Source organism: Mytilus galloprovincialis, chromosome 10 (genome assembly GCF_965363235.1).
Source record: "Mytilus galloprovincialis chromosome 10, xbMytGall1.hap1.1, whole genome shotgun sequence".
Taxonomy (NCBI): domain Eukaryota; kingdom Metazoa; phylum Mollusca; class Bivalvia; order Mytilida; family Mytilidae; genus Mytilus; species Mytilus galloprovincialis.
Genome location: NC_134847.1, coordinates 25,890,058 through 25,907,074, shown reverse-complemented (window position 1 = coordinate 25,907,074; position 17,017 = coordinate 25,890,058). Strand labels below are relative to the sequence as shown.

The 17,017-nt window shown below is 32.8% G+C and overlaps 1 protein-coding gene across 4 annotated transcripts in view; it reads right to left on the bottom strand.

Moving 5' to 3' along the window:
* Window positions 1-16,380, bottom strand: part of LOC143047259 (E3 ubiquitin-protein ligase SHPRH-like) — a 53,782-nt gene extending 37,402 nt beyond the window's left edge. For 2 of the 4 annotated variants that reach the window (XM_076220282.1, XM_076220283.1), the window contains exons 1-7: window positions 16,291-16,380; window positions 9,111-9,655; window positions 5,723-5,927; window positions 4,824-5,027; window positions 3,918-3,996; window positions 1,863-1,986; window positions 843-1,556 (exon numbers count right to left, since the gene is read on the bottom strand). In XM_076220282.1, coding sequence (XP_076076397.1) covers window positions 843-1,556; window positions 1,863-1,986; window positions 3,918-3,996; window positions 4,824-5,027; window positions 5,723-5,927; window positions 9,111-9,629 — 1,845 coding nt within the window. In that variant the 5' untranslated portion in view covers window positions 9,630-9,655; window positions 16,291-16,380. Of the gene's footprint in view, window positions 1-842; window positions 1,557-1,862; window positions 1,987-3,917; window positions 3,997-4,823; window positions 5,028-5,722; window positions 5,928-9,093; window positions 9,656-16,290 lie in introns of those variants that run through there. The other 2 variants (XM_076220285.1, XM_076220284.1) reach the window with 2 other exon arrangements.
* Window positions 16,381-17,017: the final 637 nt, after the last annotated feature.

Here is a 17,017-nt window from a genome sequence, read left to right as displayed (position 1 = left end):
TTGACAAGAGATTGGGAATAAATATGACGCTTTTAATGCATTAAATGGATTAAACATTAACTAAAGCCAATTATGATTACTTTCTAAAGAAGTATTAAACTTATTTAGCTCAAAATCAAAATTTTCGCTCTCGATAGACAAGTAGTACCGGAAAAGAAAGAATGTATATAATTTGAAAAGTTGCAAAAATAAACGACCAAACCTCTTTTTTAAAGTTTTTTAAAGAGAAAAATCGTTTCAATCTTTGAAATTCCGTAATAAAAAACGTAGATTTTGAATTGTTTTATGATTTTGTGATTGCATTTTTTCCATGTCGAAGTTGCCGATTGCAGATCACGTGGTATTAGTTACAAATGTCAGCTAGGGGTATTCGCATCCAAACAGTTATCAACCAAAGGGCAATTAAAACCTATTTTATCACTCTTAATTGCCTCTATTGTCCGACTTGAAGGGATTACAATTAAAGGTGATATATTTTTTATGATCGTAATCAGCACTCAGATGAAAGTTCAAAATTTAGGACATGGATTTACGATATTGAAACAAGAAAAATAGCATCTTGAAAATAATTATAGCGTCGTGGAAATTATTATAGCATCACGGGGAAAAAATATAGCGTCGCAATACTGCAACGCTAAAACGGCCTGGGGAGAACACTGCATCATACATCATAACATTCTTATCATTGTTTGCATCTCCTTTTATTGCAAACGGAAAACAACTCTTCTGGTTCTAACTTTTAAACCTTTCCATGAATTTTGTATGACATTTAAATTATTTAACTGAAATCCTAATGACAAAACCCCGATTAAAAAATGGCAGCTATACCATCAAACACATACATTTCTCACTAAACAGTGCGGACACATGAACTCTGGCCTGGATGGGTCATGAAGGTTAAAGTTCACACATTCTGCATGTTGCCATAGTCCACACTGAATACACTGTATATTGCTTTTGGTGTCTTTATGATCAAATGCTTTACTTTCTTTTGTTCCACAGATACACTCAAAAAATTCTTTTGGTCCAACATCTTTCTGACTGTCAAAGATATTTCTGAATTCCATTTCTTCCTCTTTGAGTTCAGTACTATTTTTTCTGCTTCCTTTCCTTCTAGAATTTGATTTAATAACTTTATTTTCATCCTCCATAGAGTTTTCACTAGACTTATCATTATTTTTCAATTCACAACCTGAGGTAGACTGGTTATTATGTTCTTCTTGAACAATACCTAATCCAGTTTCACATTGTTTATCACATGATACAGATACTTCAGAAGATGTCTTAACACAATCCAATAAGCTACCATTTACAGATTCACTGCGAGACAGTCGATTGTCAATTACTTCCTCTTGTGATGACACACAGGATGTTTTGTCATTATTTTCAATAGTTTGATCACTGATATTTTGAACTGAATTTGAAGAAACAAATGTATTATTAGTATCGTTTGTACTTGGAATGTCTACAGGTTGGTCTTTGGCTTCACCTGAAGAACCATTTAATGTCTCTGGATTAACAGATTGAATTTCTTTTACGTCTGTCTTTGTTTCCATCTAAATAAACAAGGCAGACTTTAAATATATATATTACTAAAATCAGCTGATACTGAGATATTTAAGCATATGATAATAGAACAATATAAATGTATGCTGGATTCATTTATTTTAGTAGATATACATTTTTGAGGATTGATGATAAATTGTATTTTCATGTTGATTTTAGGTTTTGCTTAAGTCTGCATACAAGCCTATAGAAAATTTGTACTTCATTCTTGTAGAACGTCTAAAAATTGAAGTACAAAGAGCTGTATGCTCATTAAATTCTATGCATGAGAAATTTAACTGTTTTAAAATACACACCATGTCAGTCCTAGGATTTAGTATAATACAAGCTAATACTTCAACAGTCTTTCCGAGCCCCATTTCATCAGCCAATATACCGCCTGGAAGTCTTTCTGTGGGAGGGAATTTCTTTAATGTCAAACTGTAACAACAAAACGTTTACCTGATGATTATAAACTTACATGTATTTATATCATTTACAATTTCTAACAGTATAATACTAGAGGCTCTCAAGAGCCTGTATCGCTCACCTGACTCTACTTGGGTTTTTGAAATCATATAAAAAAAGATAAAATTTGGCTACAAAGTTACAAAACTTAGTCAGCATCTCATAAGAAACATTTATGCTATGTTTGATTTCATTCCATTCAGTGGTTCTCTAAAAGAAGTCATTTGTATGCATTTCCCACAGAGTCCTATGTTAAACTAAGTCCCCTGCTAGCGGTCATCTTGGATGACGGATCAGCTACAAAGTAACAACACTTGGTCATCACCTCATAAGGAACATTCATGCCATGTTTGGTTTCATTCCATTCAACAGTTCTCTAAAAGAAGTCTTTTGTATGCATTTCCCATAGGGTCCTATGTTAAACTAAGTCCCTCACTGGCAGCCATCTTGGATGATGGATCAGCTACAAAGTAACAACACTTGGTCAGCACCTCATAAGAAACATTCATGCTATGTTTGGTTTCATTCCATTCAGTGGTTCTCTAAAAGAAGTCATTTGTATGCATTTCCCATAGGGTCCTATGTTAAACTAAGTTCCCCACTGGCGGCCATCTTGGATGATGGATTGGCTACAAAGTAGCAACACTTGGTCAGCACCTCATAAGGAATATTCATGCCATGTTTGGTTTCATTCCATTCAGTGGTTCTTTAGAAGAAGTTCAAAATGTAAAATGTTAACGACGACGACGACAACGGACGACGGACGCCAAGTGATGAGAAAAAGCTCACTTGGCCCTTTGGGCCAGGTGAGCTAAAAATGGTAATTATAGATCATCCCAAACAGATTGATTTTCTTTCTTGATCCTCAACATCGAAAGTGAGAGAAGAGTTGAGATGACCAATGATAATCTGTTTATCGCTATTTTACCTATGACTACCTTATTAATTTCATTGACAACAGCACGTGATACCTTAGTTTCTAGCAATAATTTTTAATATCACTCTACTCACTCTACTGTGGTAAGAAAGGAAATTATCAGTCAGTAAGATCAAAGGAAAATTTCGTAGCATAACAATAATGAAACATATAAAGCAACTCTTTGCCATAGAAGCTAAAATGTGTCATTACTTGAGGTGAAAGAACCTTAAACAATTTTCTGAAGTCTGCATCTTATTCAATATCCTAATGAGTAATGTCTCAATTCTTCATGTAAAACACATATTTGGCAAACAATAACCAACCCAGAGATGACCACTCCAGAATATAGAAATATGCATGTCCCCTTGGTCTTTCCAGATCAGAAGAAAAAAAGTTTTAATCAAAGTGCTTGTAAGCACTGAGCAGTGTAAAGACTAATTTAATTTATGAGTGGGAAGTAAAGTTTAATATTTTATTGTATAAAACATTGGTTTAGTTGATTCAACTACAATTCTGAACAATGGGAGATAACTCCATTTTTAAGATGACTTAAACAATGACTTCATTTATATTTTTAGAACAGATATAAGATTCCTGCACCTTTGCAAAAGTTAGGTAATTTTCTTGACAGGTGTAGCATTATTTTGTGACTTGAATATCTGAGCATATATTAAATTGATAAATTTCTGAAAATTTTCATGGATGGAATGTATAGAATGTTATAATCAATGCACTATATTTTTTGAATCAAAAAGGTAGTGATAAGTCTTGGAGGATTTAGATATCAAGTCAGTAACATAGGGTTTTGATTGCATTTCATGCAATCTTTACCCAAAAACCGTGCCAAAGAAGGGAATCTGCTTGGCGGTGCAGGATGTAAAATTCACAGAGATGTCTAGCTAGATGATTTGATTTGTCTCTATCATAATATTATTTCTTTTTCTATCATAATATTATTTCTTTTTCTAACATTATTTATACATACCATCCTACTGATTTATTGTAATATAATTCTGTACCATCAGGCAGTTGTATAACACTATACAGCATGTGTAAGTCTGCATCTGTAATGTATAATATACACACATGTACAATAATACAAAATATTGCATTTACCATCACATTACTGCTTAAATAATACATATATCGTGTGCTATAAAATAAATTGGTTTGCAAATGTCAGCAAATAAGTTTAACCCTGCCACTTATTTTATGAGGCTAAAGCATAACCTAAGTCTGACAGGAGCCTTTAAGTTTTATTCATTAGTATGTCATATTTGTTTTTTTGTATATTGTTGTGCTTTGTGGTATGGATTTTGCTCATTGATTAAGGCCATATGGTAACCGATAAATGATAATTCTCAGTATTTTTTTCTCTGGTGGAGAGCTGTCTCATGGCAATTATACCACATCTTATTTCTAAAGATGTTTTATTTCTATAAGATGAACCACTAATGTTAATTCAGTTATATTTGGTATGAGTTGTATAGGCATTTGCTGGTATCATTTCTATGGAGTTATCAGGTTATTTGGTATGAGTTGTATAGGCATTTGCTGGTATCATTTCTATGGAGTTATTAGGTTATTTGGTATGAGTTGTATAGGCATTTGCTGGTATCATTTCTATGGAGTTATCAGGTTATTTGACTTTGCATAATTCATTGACTTTGAATGTTTTGCATAGTATACATGTTAAAATATTCAAATTGATTCTAGTTGCATTATGGTATCAATAGAAAAAGGTCTATATATCTTTGACATAAAAGAGTTTATTTGTGTTTGCCATGCTTCCATCAGACAATCCCTCTAACTTGTTGCTATTTAAGATGATGGAAGTTTTGAACGACCTTGACTGGCTATGAAGCCCTCACACAGTCAGGTTGCTATTTACCTTTGCCATGATGGATATTTGTATCCGACTCCTGTCTCATCATCCATCTAACAGCCTCTTTCTGGTATTGTCTCAAACTAGGAATCAGACAAGGATGTTGGATATCAACTGTTGCCTCCTCTACATACTCTACTCCATGATGTTCCTTGACAGACAGATACAGACCTTCTATATCATGTTTTCTTGTGAATTCACTCATGTATTCTGCAACAGATTTCTTAAATTGTGTTATTATATCAATATAGATTCCTACACTGCAACAAGTGTATTACGATATTTCTCCACTCGAGACAGTTAAATTTAATTTTTTAAAGCGTGAGGCTTGCCAAGCTCTTTAAATAACTAAAATATAACTGTTGAGAGTGGAGAAATATCGTAATACACGAGTTATAGTGTCGGAATCTGTTTCTCTAATTATTTTTATCTTTCTTTTTCAAAGATTTTCAGAAACTTGTGTTCTTTATATGCGACGTCATCAGACATGGTCGCCTTTTTTCATGACAACACAATAGGAAAATTCAGAAGAAAACAAAACATTTAGACGTCATAATCAAATTTAGACTAATAATTTGCAGAGAACAGATTTTTCACTAGTGAGGAGAAACATTTTTCTCACACCGGTCAGAAAATGTGAAAATAGCACAAAAATAAAAGAAATGAGTTTTCATATAACTTTCAAATTTCTATGGCTTCCTTTCATGGACCAATCATTTCTGAATTTACAGTATGTAGAGATTTTTGTGATTTTCTATAATTATTAATGTTTTTTATAAAAGGAATCTTAGAAGTGATTACTTATATTCACATTACTTTTTACTCATGAAGTTCTTATAAATAAATTGTTTAAAAGTATTTTATGCATATATTACCAACAAATCAAAACATATTACATGTATTACCAGGGTGTTTAACTCCAAAGAAATGACCAATAACATTCTGAACAGCCGAGCTATGCTTTTTCATTTTCAGAGGTTCACATGCAAACTTCAAATCAACAAGGGCAGCCTGTCTAAGGTATATAACTATGTCCATCGACTGACGATTCCGATCATATCTGTCCAATACCAACTGAAATATTCTGTCGGCTTCAAAACCGCCCAAAACCTACAAATGAATAATAAATATATAACGTTATCAATTCAATGGTTTTATATTTTTTCATATCCGGTCCTTATATAGCTGACATTGTATAGTTATACAGTCTGGTTTCTTCTCATTGTTGAAGGATGTAGATTGCCTTTAATTGCTTACATCCACTTCATTTGAATTGTGGTGGAAAGTTATCTTTTTGGCAATCATGCCACTTTGATTTCATATACATGTACATATATATACTATGATTTCCTTTGTCGTGTAACTAGATAAAATCCTAATGTTGAGTATGCTGCAAGAATATAAGTAAATTAAAGAGCTAAAAAGCTACATAACACTGAGTGATTGCTATCCATAAGTTAATAATCTTCACAGGAAACTAATCCAGATTTGAAGATTTACTTTAAAGATATAAAGACCTATTATATCATAATATCAACAATGAACATTTATCTTTTAAAACAACCTAGGCCGTGAGCTTATTGAAATTTTAAGCACAGAATTCGGAAGATAAATATGTTATTTATGCTTTTTATAATGTTTATTTACATGTGTACATTACCTTAGGGAGGGCATAATTTCTGTGTCTCATTGGCAATCTTACCATACCTATTTTTTTTTATATATAAATGCATAAATTGCAATGATAAGCAGATTTTGACTGATTTTTAAACAACTGAAAAGGACTACATGTACGTACATGTGTAAATAAATATAATTTTTTTTTGGTTCAGTGTACTGGTACATGTATGTTCACTAGTGTTATTACATCTTCTGATTGAGTTAAGTCATTTCAATTGATATTTTATAGTGCGTCTTTCTTTGTTGTGATGTTACACTATTGTTTCAGATAATGGTGAAGGTTTTTTTAACCATTAAAACCTTAAAAAATAAATTATAAACCAGATGCTCCGCAGGGCGTAGCTTTATACGACCGCAGAGGTTGAACCCTGAACAGTTGGGGCAAGTATGGACACAACATTCAAGCTGGATTCAGCTCTAAATTTGGATTGTGATTAAATAGTTGACACAGCATAGGTTTCTGACACAGAATGAATGTGTTCTAATGAACTTAAAATTTTTGTTTTCTCTTAGAGCAATTCACTATGTTGTTGAATATTAATCCTCTCAAAAAAATGTTTGAAGAAATTTTCTTTTTTATTTATGAAATTTCAAATGAGAAAAATTGAACCCAATTTTTTTAATCACATTCCCCTTTCCCTTATTCCAAAACTAATCTCAATTAAAATTTCTAATGGAGTTTGCAACAATAACTACTCATTTAAATACATCATAAAATATTAAGATGTAAAAAAAACTGCTTGTTATCACTGAATGGTAAAGATTATTTTAATTTATCAGTTGGTAGTAAAAAGTGAATATACATTGTATATTGTATATAACAAAGATTTAAGTTGATTCTGGACAAAGAAAGATAACTCCAATTAAAAAAAATCTTGCTATTGCACAATATTTTGCAATTAGATATTTCTTGCTTACTATTCTGGACAAAGAAAGATAACTCTAATTAAAAAAAATTTGCTATTTCACAATATTGTGCAATTAGATATTTCTTGCCATTGCGCAATACTGTGCAATTGAAAAGACTTGCTATTGCACAATACTTAATATAATAATTTTGGATCCTGATTTGGACCAACTTGAAAACTGGGCCCATAATAAAAAATCTAAGTACATTTTTGGATTCAGCATATCAAAGAACCCCAAGATTTCAATTTTTGTTAAAATCAGACTAAGTTTAATTTTGGACCCTTTGGACTTTAGTGTAGACCAATTTGAAAACAGGACCAAAAATGAAGAATCTACATACACAGTTAGATTTGGTATATCAAAGAACCCCATTTATTCAATTTTTGATGAAATCAAACAAAGTTTAATTTTGGACCCCGATTTGGACCAACTTGAAAACTGGGCCAATAATCAAGAATCTAAGTACATTTTTAGATTCAGCATATCAAAGAACCTAACTGATTCATTTTTTGTCAAAATCAAACTAAGTTTAATTTTGGACCCTTTGGACCTTAATGTAGACCAATTTGAAAAGGGGACCAAAGGTTAAGAATCTACATACACAGTCATGACAGTTAGATTCGGCATATCAAAGAACCCCAATTATTCAATTTTGATGAAATCAAACAAAGTTTAATTTTGGACCCTTTGGGCCCCTTATTCTGTTGGGACCAAAACTCCCAAAATCAATACCAACCTTCCTTTTATGGTCATAAACCTTGTGTTTAAATTTCATAGATTTCTATTTACTTATACTAACGTTATGGTGCGAAAACCAAGAAAAATGCTTATTTGGGTCCCTTTTTGGCCCCTGATTCCTAAACTGTTGGGACCTAAACTCCCAAAATCAATACCAACCTTCCTTTTGTAGTCATTAACATTGTGTTTAAATTTCATTGATTTCTATTTACTTAAACTAAAGTTATTGTGCGAAAACCAAGAATAATGCTTATTTGGGCCCTTTTTTGGCCCCTAATTCCTAAACTGTTGAAACCAAAACTCCCAAAATCAATCCCAACCGTTCTTTTGTGGTCATAAACCTTGTGTCAAAATTTCATAGATTTCTATTAACTTAAACTAAAGTTATAGTGCGAAAACCAAGAAAATGCTTATTTGGGCCCTTTTTGGCCCCTAATTCCTAAAATGTTGGGACCAAAACTCCCAAAATCAATACCAACCTTCCTTTTGTGGTCATAAACCTTGTGTTAAAATTTCATAGATTTCCATTCACTTTTACTAAAGTTAGAGTGCGAAAACTAAAAGTATTCGGACGCAGGACGACGACGACGACGACGCCAACGTGATAGCAATATACGACGAAAAAATTCTCAAATTTTGCGGTCGTATAAAAATTGTTTGCACCTGTCTTGAGTCAGGAATCTGATGTTCAGTAGTTGTCGTTTGTTGATGTGGTTCATAAGTGTTTCTCGTTTTTTATTTAGATTAGACTGTTGGTTTTCCCGTTAGAATGCTTTTTACATCTAGTAACTTTTGGGGCCCTTAATTTATAGCTTGTTTTTCGGTGTGACCCATGGCTCCATGTTGAAGACCGTACTTTGACCTATAATCATTTGATAATGGTTTACTTTATAAATTGAGACTTAAATGGAGAGTTGTGTCATTGGCACTTTTACCAAATCTTTCTTACATCTATAAATGAAGTACCTCAGTAGGTAAAGAACAAGATATGCCCCAAAATTTACATTTCTTTAGTCCATTTGCAGTTTTTTCTTCTATATAAATGAAACTTTTGCACCCATCACAACCAACATATAACCAAAATTCTTCTGTCCGACTAAAACAATCGTCTTTTAATTCAAAAAGAGGCTTTTCCTCCGAAATTGTCAACGAGAATGTGGCAATTTGTTTACACCATTCATTTGATTTTATTCTTAGCTCTTGCTGAATTGTAACACAATGTACACACTTTTCCAGATACAAGTTCAACACTGACTGAACGTAAGAGTCATTGACTGCTGAACTTTCCTCTTGAGACTCCACACCCGATGAAGTACTGGGCTGAGAGGATTTGACCCCAGCTTCAACCTGTTCCTTCAAGAGTTCAGAATCATTGTCTGAATATATTGACAGGGAACCAGAGGCCCCATCTAACAAATTCCATGTTAAACATCTTCTTTTTTCTTCGTCTGCTCTTTTTGGCACTGCCTTCTTTCTTTTCCCCATATTTACATTAACACTTTATTCCAAACCTGGAGATAAAATAAAAAAACATGTGTATTTTATTACATATAAACAAGGAAGTGGTACATGTAAGACTCATCTCTTGTTTAATTTGTTCCGTCTTCACTCTTACCAACCAAAAATCCTATGACATTGGCTTGTAAAGTTGCCTTCAGATTCGTAAAATTCTTAACTACATGTACAAGCCAACAGAATTCAACTCAAATTTTCAAAAAAGGAGTTTGGGCTTATGGACTGGAAAGTTAATTACATGTATATACATGTAATCATGAAGACTATTTGTTTAGATACAAATCTAAATTTTCTTAAAATCAAAAGAAAACAATTGGGGCAACACTTAAAAATATTTTGGTTTGCTCAAACCCTACCCAAACTTGATAGAGACAGTGGGAAGGTAGGTAGGCATTTTCTTTACTTTTTTTTTTGAGGAAGAAACAGTGGTATCACTAGCCCAAAATAGAAGGGCGCCGCGCCCTGGGTGCCCTCAGCCGCATCCGCGCCCTTCTGCCCTGACGTCTTTTTCCCCAAATTATCTTGTGCCGTTTTGGTAAAAAAAATTTCATCGATTTCTGATCTCCAAGTTAATTACATATATGACACCTGTGTGATTGCCCCCTGGTTAATCATGTCAAAGGTGTTAATAACTAGGTAATTTAATTAGGACAATGTATCTTTTTGTCATACTTTTGATGAATGTGTCAGCGAGTGTGTTTAGCTTGGGTCGGCATTTTCGATCTCCAAGTCACAATGGAAGAGCGTATATAAATGAAGACTTTCATGACTTTAGAATTGAATTTAAGTCATCAAAATAAAACTATGCCTTTACAGAAATGCCTTCCATCTCAACTTGTTAGCGACAAGCACAGTTTTTAATTAACCCAAACGTGGTGGAAATTGATTTTGGAGTTACTTCCCCTGTTTTACCTTACACATGTATTACAAATTTGTGCTCTAAAAATATTATCTAGTATCAAAAAAAGGAATAATTTACCAATTGAATATATAATAACATAATAATGTTACCTTAAAGATATAAACTGTCTTTGAACATATTAAAAAATATATATTGCAATTTCTACTTGATAATTATACTTTTAGCAATGCATGTTCTAAACATTGTTAAATTAGTAATGCTCTCATTTTTTATCATATGATGTATTAAAAGCTGTTATTCCTATATAGATAAAAAAAAAACACATATTCTTTTGATAATGGGTAGAGTGAAGTTAAACTGTAAAAACATAATATGTTGATGAAGATGTACTATATCATTCATAACTACACAAACGATGAAATAAAGACTATAGTTGAAAAGCATCTTTATTTAAAAAAAACAACATATACAGTAAAAAAAGAGATTCGTTAACTCGTGATACACACAGAAACGTAGACAAAAAAATGACCAGTGCCTTTTCTTATCATAAAAAGTGCCCTGCCCTCCACTGGCACCCTGCCCCTTTTGATTTCTAGCTAGAGCACTGAGAAAAATTGAATTTTTAAAAGAGGCCACATTTAAAAGAATATCTGTTTCCCCTTCCCGGTTCTACCCTTTGTAAACAGACCAGGAAGGCAGGTTATTTTTTTTTAACTGGATGTCATAGCATGGTCACATGAATAGTTTGACTTGTCCAGTGAAGGCCATGTATCAGTTGTTTGTGCTCAATTTACGTGTATTAATTTAGATTTATCAATCCTTTTGTTTTCAGGCACTTTTTTTCAAAAATGGAAACTTGTGTTTTGGGAATAAAAATCAAAGTGCTGGATAGCACCTATGGAAAGGTTTGCAACAGTAGATTGTAATATTTCAAATGTGTAGATTGCGTGGTTAACTTTAAAAAAACAAACTTTAATAAGGCCAAAAAAAAATATGTGTGTTTCCAGTTACCCGACCTACCCTATTCTTTTCCAACCAAAATCCCGACCCTAAACTTTTTTTTGACGATTTCCGAAAAAATTCAGATATCGGCTAAACGAATATATTGGCTATTGTAATATTATTTCAAAACGCCAAACCCTTCCCTACATGTTTAATGTTAATTTCATTGTGTTATCGAATATCGGATAAAAGAATATATCGGCAAATCGGATAAGAATATTCAGCTAAATTTTTTCAAATCCATGCGCAATTGGATATTTTCAATGTTTTTTCTGACAGGAAATGGCCCCGGAACGACGGAAGTTGCAAATTTACAATCTTCCAGACAAGATTTTGTTTTTACTGAATAAAAAAGAACTATTTCTTGATAAATTGTTGTCTTTATTTATTATCTTCCTTAACCAAGTGAATAAGATGCCCTTTTACTTCAAATGGTTTGAATTTATAAGACTCGGTTGACAAGATCAGTACGTTGCTGTTGGGAGAATTTAATAAAACTCTAAATACTCACAGAATCAGAAATATACTCTGAACAGAATGTACCTCCTTCTGAATAATTTATTGCAATGTAAATATAAATCCCTTTTGACAAGAGAAATCTGACTTTTGTAAGAAATATTTTTTTCACAAGTGCAAAAGTAAACACGTCATGAACGCCATATTGGATTTTATACAAATTTGTGAGGAAGCCTCTAGAACCATGACAGTGTTTTCCTTTTTTCACTAAGGGAAGGTGGGTGTTTTAAAAAAATCACTTGCAACCGGGTGGTTTTTTTTTAAATGTTCACCCGGGTTTTTTTTTAATTTACTGTGGGTGCACGTGAGGGTCACAAAAAAAAGATTAGTATAATATTCACATTTAATGGAGCTGAAAAAACATAAATAGACGTAGTCATATTAATTGTCAAATATTCTTTGATTTGATTTTTTTCAACAATTTATCTCTTTTCTCTCTTCTTTCATTTACAATTTTATGTCCTGTTTCTTGCTTTTGTGCCGTATTTTTGGCCCATAGAACAGTAGTATCCTTCCTCTGTGACTATAAGCCATTTGAAGTCTTGCTCATATTTGTCTTCACTTGCGTGTCTTTTCCGTTGTTTGGTTGATTTTTGTTCAATTTCCACAACTTCAACATTACTATCAATTTTATTTAACTTATTTGGTCTAGTATTTTCTTTATCATCATCGTCATCTGCCTTTTTTGTACCCCGATTGATAAATGAAAACATTGAAATTTGACGATTGGACGCCATCTTTGTCAATGAAAACAAATCAGCGAGGCGCAAATAGTATTCAAATTTTAACGGTACGGAACCGAAAAAAATCCGAAATTTGAAAAAAAAAGCCGACCACCTCCTAAAATAGAAAGGTGGTCGGCTTACAAAAGAAGGTGGTCGGCACACCCGGCTTAAATGCCGAATGGAAAACACTGCATGACCTAAAAATAAAGTCTTCAGAAAACGTAAACTTTTATACAATTATATTTTATCAATAATGATACTATTTCCCGCCAAATAAAAATCTCGTGGACAAAATTGATGTCACTATTTTTAGCATTCAATATTGTGAGCAAAGTCAAGTTCAAGTTCAACTACGCACTGTTGATCACTGAGATGCGTATCGTCTTCCCACGGCAATTAATTGTTTTAAAAATATTTAAAGATCACTGTTCTAAATACAACACAAAAGTTTACATTCATTGTGCATAAATGAATATTATGCAACGACGAGTTGATGCAGCTATAGAAGTATTCCTGTTGTAGCCGAAATGTATTATTTATCCTAAAGTAATGCTAACAAATCGTGAAGAGAAAATGCCGTAGACTTATTAAGCATAAGGAATGGTGAAAAGTATTTTCTTTTTTTCTTGCATATACAAGTTTTAACACACGTAATTTTCTTTCTTTCTCACATTTTATACCTTCAGCGTTAATTTCCGTTTATTTTCACGCAAGTATGTCTCTTTTCGTAAGTTATATAAATTACAGGGATCTCCATGGCCTGTTTAACGATGGCGCCCCACCATCGTTCAAATTTCTTGCACCATCGTCAAACGACTTGCGCCATCGTTCAAATGTCTTGCGCCATCGTTAAATGACTTGCGCCATCGTTCAAATCTGTGATCGTTTTTATAGCCTGACGCCATTTTTTTAGCAATTATAATCAAATGCATGTAATTGCATAACCTTCAGGCTTTCTTTATAGTATAATCCAGTTCTAACACCTGAGGGATATCCGGATTAAGATCGCTAATCACTTGTACCTGAGCTTGGGCCTAAATTAAAATATTGTTTGTTTCCCCAATCCCTACCCTGCCAAGCAAGGTGTGGGTAGGTAGGTAGGGAAATAATTTTATTTTTCCAAAAAGCTTTACATTATCGGACGATCTGGCAAGCCTGAAAATCTAAAATGAATAAAATAATATTTCACTTAGAATTTGACAATAAAATTTTATGAGTAGCACCAATTTTGCAGGGTCGGTCGGGATTGGGGAAACAAACAATATTTTATTTTAGGCCTTGTACAGGTAGATCAAACAAAGCAGACAGGAGAATATTATCTGAAGATAGACGATTCATTTGTCGAATTATTTAATTAAGTTTCCGCAAATGCTTATGATAATTCAGATTAAATAAATAAATTAATAGTCCAGTTACAAAGTTTAACAAGTAGAACACGTGCTTTTATTTTGACTTACGCAATCAGCATCCCCCTTTTTAAGAAGTACAAAATAAGACGTAAAATAGTAATTATTATTTCATCGCAAATAACTGGAGTTTTGCTGTACTGTAACAATAATATAGAATTACTTTAAAAGTTGAAAAGTAAAAACTTTTAATATTTCCTGTAAATAAATATTGTATCATAATTCTGAATTCATTTCGTAGTTTACAATCAAATTGATACATCCGCGTTTCCGGTTTCTATTCAGACTCGAAAGATGCATGTTGCATAGCATCTATTTGCTAGATAAAGTAATTAAAAACCTTTTCATTTGACAACGTTGCTTTACAAATCTTTTTAACCTTTTACATAACCCGTACGACTCGTTTTGTCGTTGCTGCAAACCAGCCATACCGGTAATGGGTTCATGAATTCTGAATTTGACAATGTCCGTGAAAAATAAGCTCCACATGAATTTTAACCCCATAACAATTACCAAAAATAGCAAGAAAACTACATTGGGACCTTTGTGATAGCTATTGGTCATTCTCGACTAAGGGAAAGGGAGGGGGTATGAGGGCTTGGCCTTTGAAGAATTACAAACGGCAATTATTGAAAATATATATACTTTTACATAGTATTTATAATGAAAATTCAAATAAATATAATTGAAATAAGCAATGAATTAGCATGTTCACTTATCCTTATGTGGAGGGATGAAATACTTTCGATCGCGCTACGCTGTACGGCGTAGATACAATTTATGATGGTGAAAGTTCCTCCATCGTTCAATTTTCATCCATGGAGATCCCTGAATTACCGATAAAAAAAACCCGAGGTCATAATCAAGTACAGATTTTTTTTTATAAAACTTTAATGCAATTGAAAGCATTAACAACAACCTTTTGCTTTTTAAAACTTTTATTTTGTAATCGTAAAATGGAAATGGCGTAGACTTATTAGCATAACAGATAGTGAATAATATTTTCTTTTTTACTTGTATAAAAAACTTTGAGACGTGACACTTTTCTTTAAACTACCTTAATTTATTCAGCGTTAGTCTCCGTTTATTGTTACACAATTATATCTCTTTTAGTAAATTAAATATTTATTTACTGATAAAAAACGGAAGTCAAAATCAAATATAGTTGTTTTTAAAAATTGATTTAAATGTACAGAGTAATTAAAAGAATTAACAACGTTTTGATTTTGATTTTAATCTTCCATTTGTTTCAAGCATTCAGATATAAACTGATAATCAATAGACAGAAAATACAATTGTTTAATTACATTAGAAATCTCGCATACCTTGACTGTCGCGTGCCGGCATAGATTAGAAGGATTAGGCACAGGCACTTGTTTCTATCCATACGAAGGTCGACTATCCATATAACAAGCAATTTTGTAATGAAATTCGTGCTCTCCGGTTACACTAGTCCAGATAATCATGCCGTCTGCTGTGGGTATTTTTCGATTTTGACTTTTTTTGATCCCACATTGACGTCGCAGGAAGGCGTCCCAGAAAAAAATTAAAATAGCCTTGCCAGACGTCATAATAGACCACTTTCGAGTTCATCCGTCACCGGAAAAAACTCGTCAATTATACGCGCTTTTATCACCGTCATGTGTGCGTTTTGGGGCGTCGTCACTTCCCTTCCAATGTTGAGCAAGTGGTTGGAAAACTATAATCTATATTATACGAATTATTCGGCAAATTGAATTCTCAAAATTGACAATCAACACTGCTGTCATTAGGGAATTGTCAGTAAGTACCTACAGAGCAACCATTATTTCTAGTTTATCCTGCACAAAGACGATCACTAAGACGCTTGATGAACGTAAATAGTGCAGGGATACAAGCGACCCCCTCTATCTGGTAAATGACGTCATAAAGGCGTGCATAATTGACGAGTTTTTGCCGGTGACGGATAAACTCGAAAGTGGTCTATTATTTGGACTACGGTTACACCAGACTGACCAGTAATGGCGGACAAATAGCGATAAGGTGTATTCATTCCCTATTTTCAATGTTTATTTTAAATTGATGTAAAAAAAAATCATCTCTCCCTTACAAAATCTTTTTTTGGTTGACACTGCACTTACCGATTAAACGATGTCATATATATAAATTGTGTTTTCACTTCTGAAATTTGCATTCCTTACCGGCCGGAACAGGTTGTGCAATATTACTTCCGGTGGTTAATCAATAAATAAATACAAAAAACGTTTAACAAATCCGTGTAAGTAACATAATTATTGGTTTTGATTTCTTTTTGATAATCTTTTTTATCCTCGGACCCCAAAATTTACCTTATCTTATTATAATGTTGGAAGGAGTTCTACATCGGTTATTATGCAAGAAGAAATATCTTTATGTTTCTTCGAAGAATTAAATTATAATTAAATAATGAGAAGTAAATAAAACCAAGGATTTGTATACTATACAAATCCTTGATAAAACGCATGTATTTTAGCAAATTACTTGAAGAAAAAAAACATATTAAAAAAAAACAAAACTCGAGAGCATTTTTTTTTAAATATTATGAGTTCAGGAACATGTATATTGATAAATTGTTCCCAGATAAGTCTTGAGAGGAATAATTAAACATTTGTCTTTACATCAAGAGTGGATTCAACTGACAAGCACATCTCTGATGTCCAATATCTAAGCACAAAAAAAAAACCCGAGACGGCTCCTTTTTACAAAATACAGCGAGGTAGAGAACTCTTGTTAAGGGCTAGAGTACAAAAATAATTCAAAGAAAATTATGCAAAAAAAGTGAAAATACAGAAATGAAGGACCAAACCACACTCTAATCTATTTACTCGC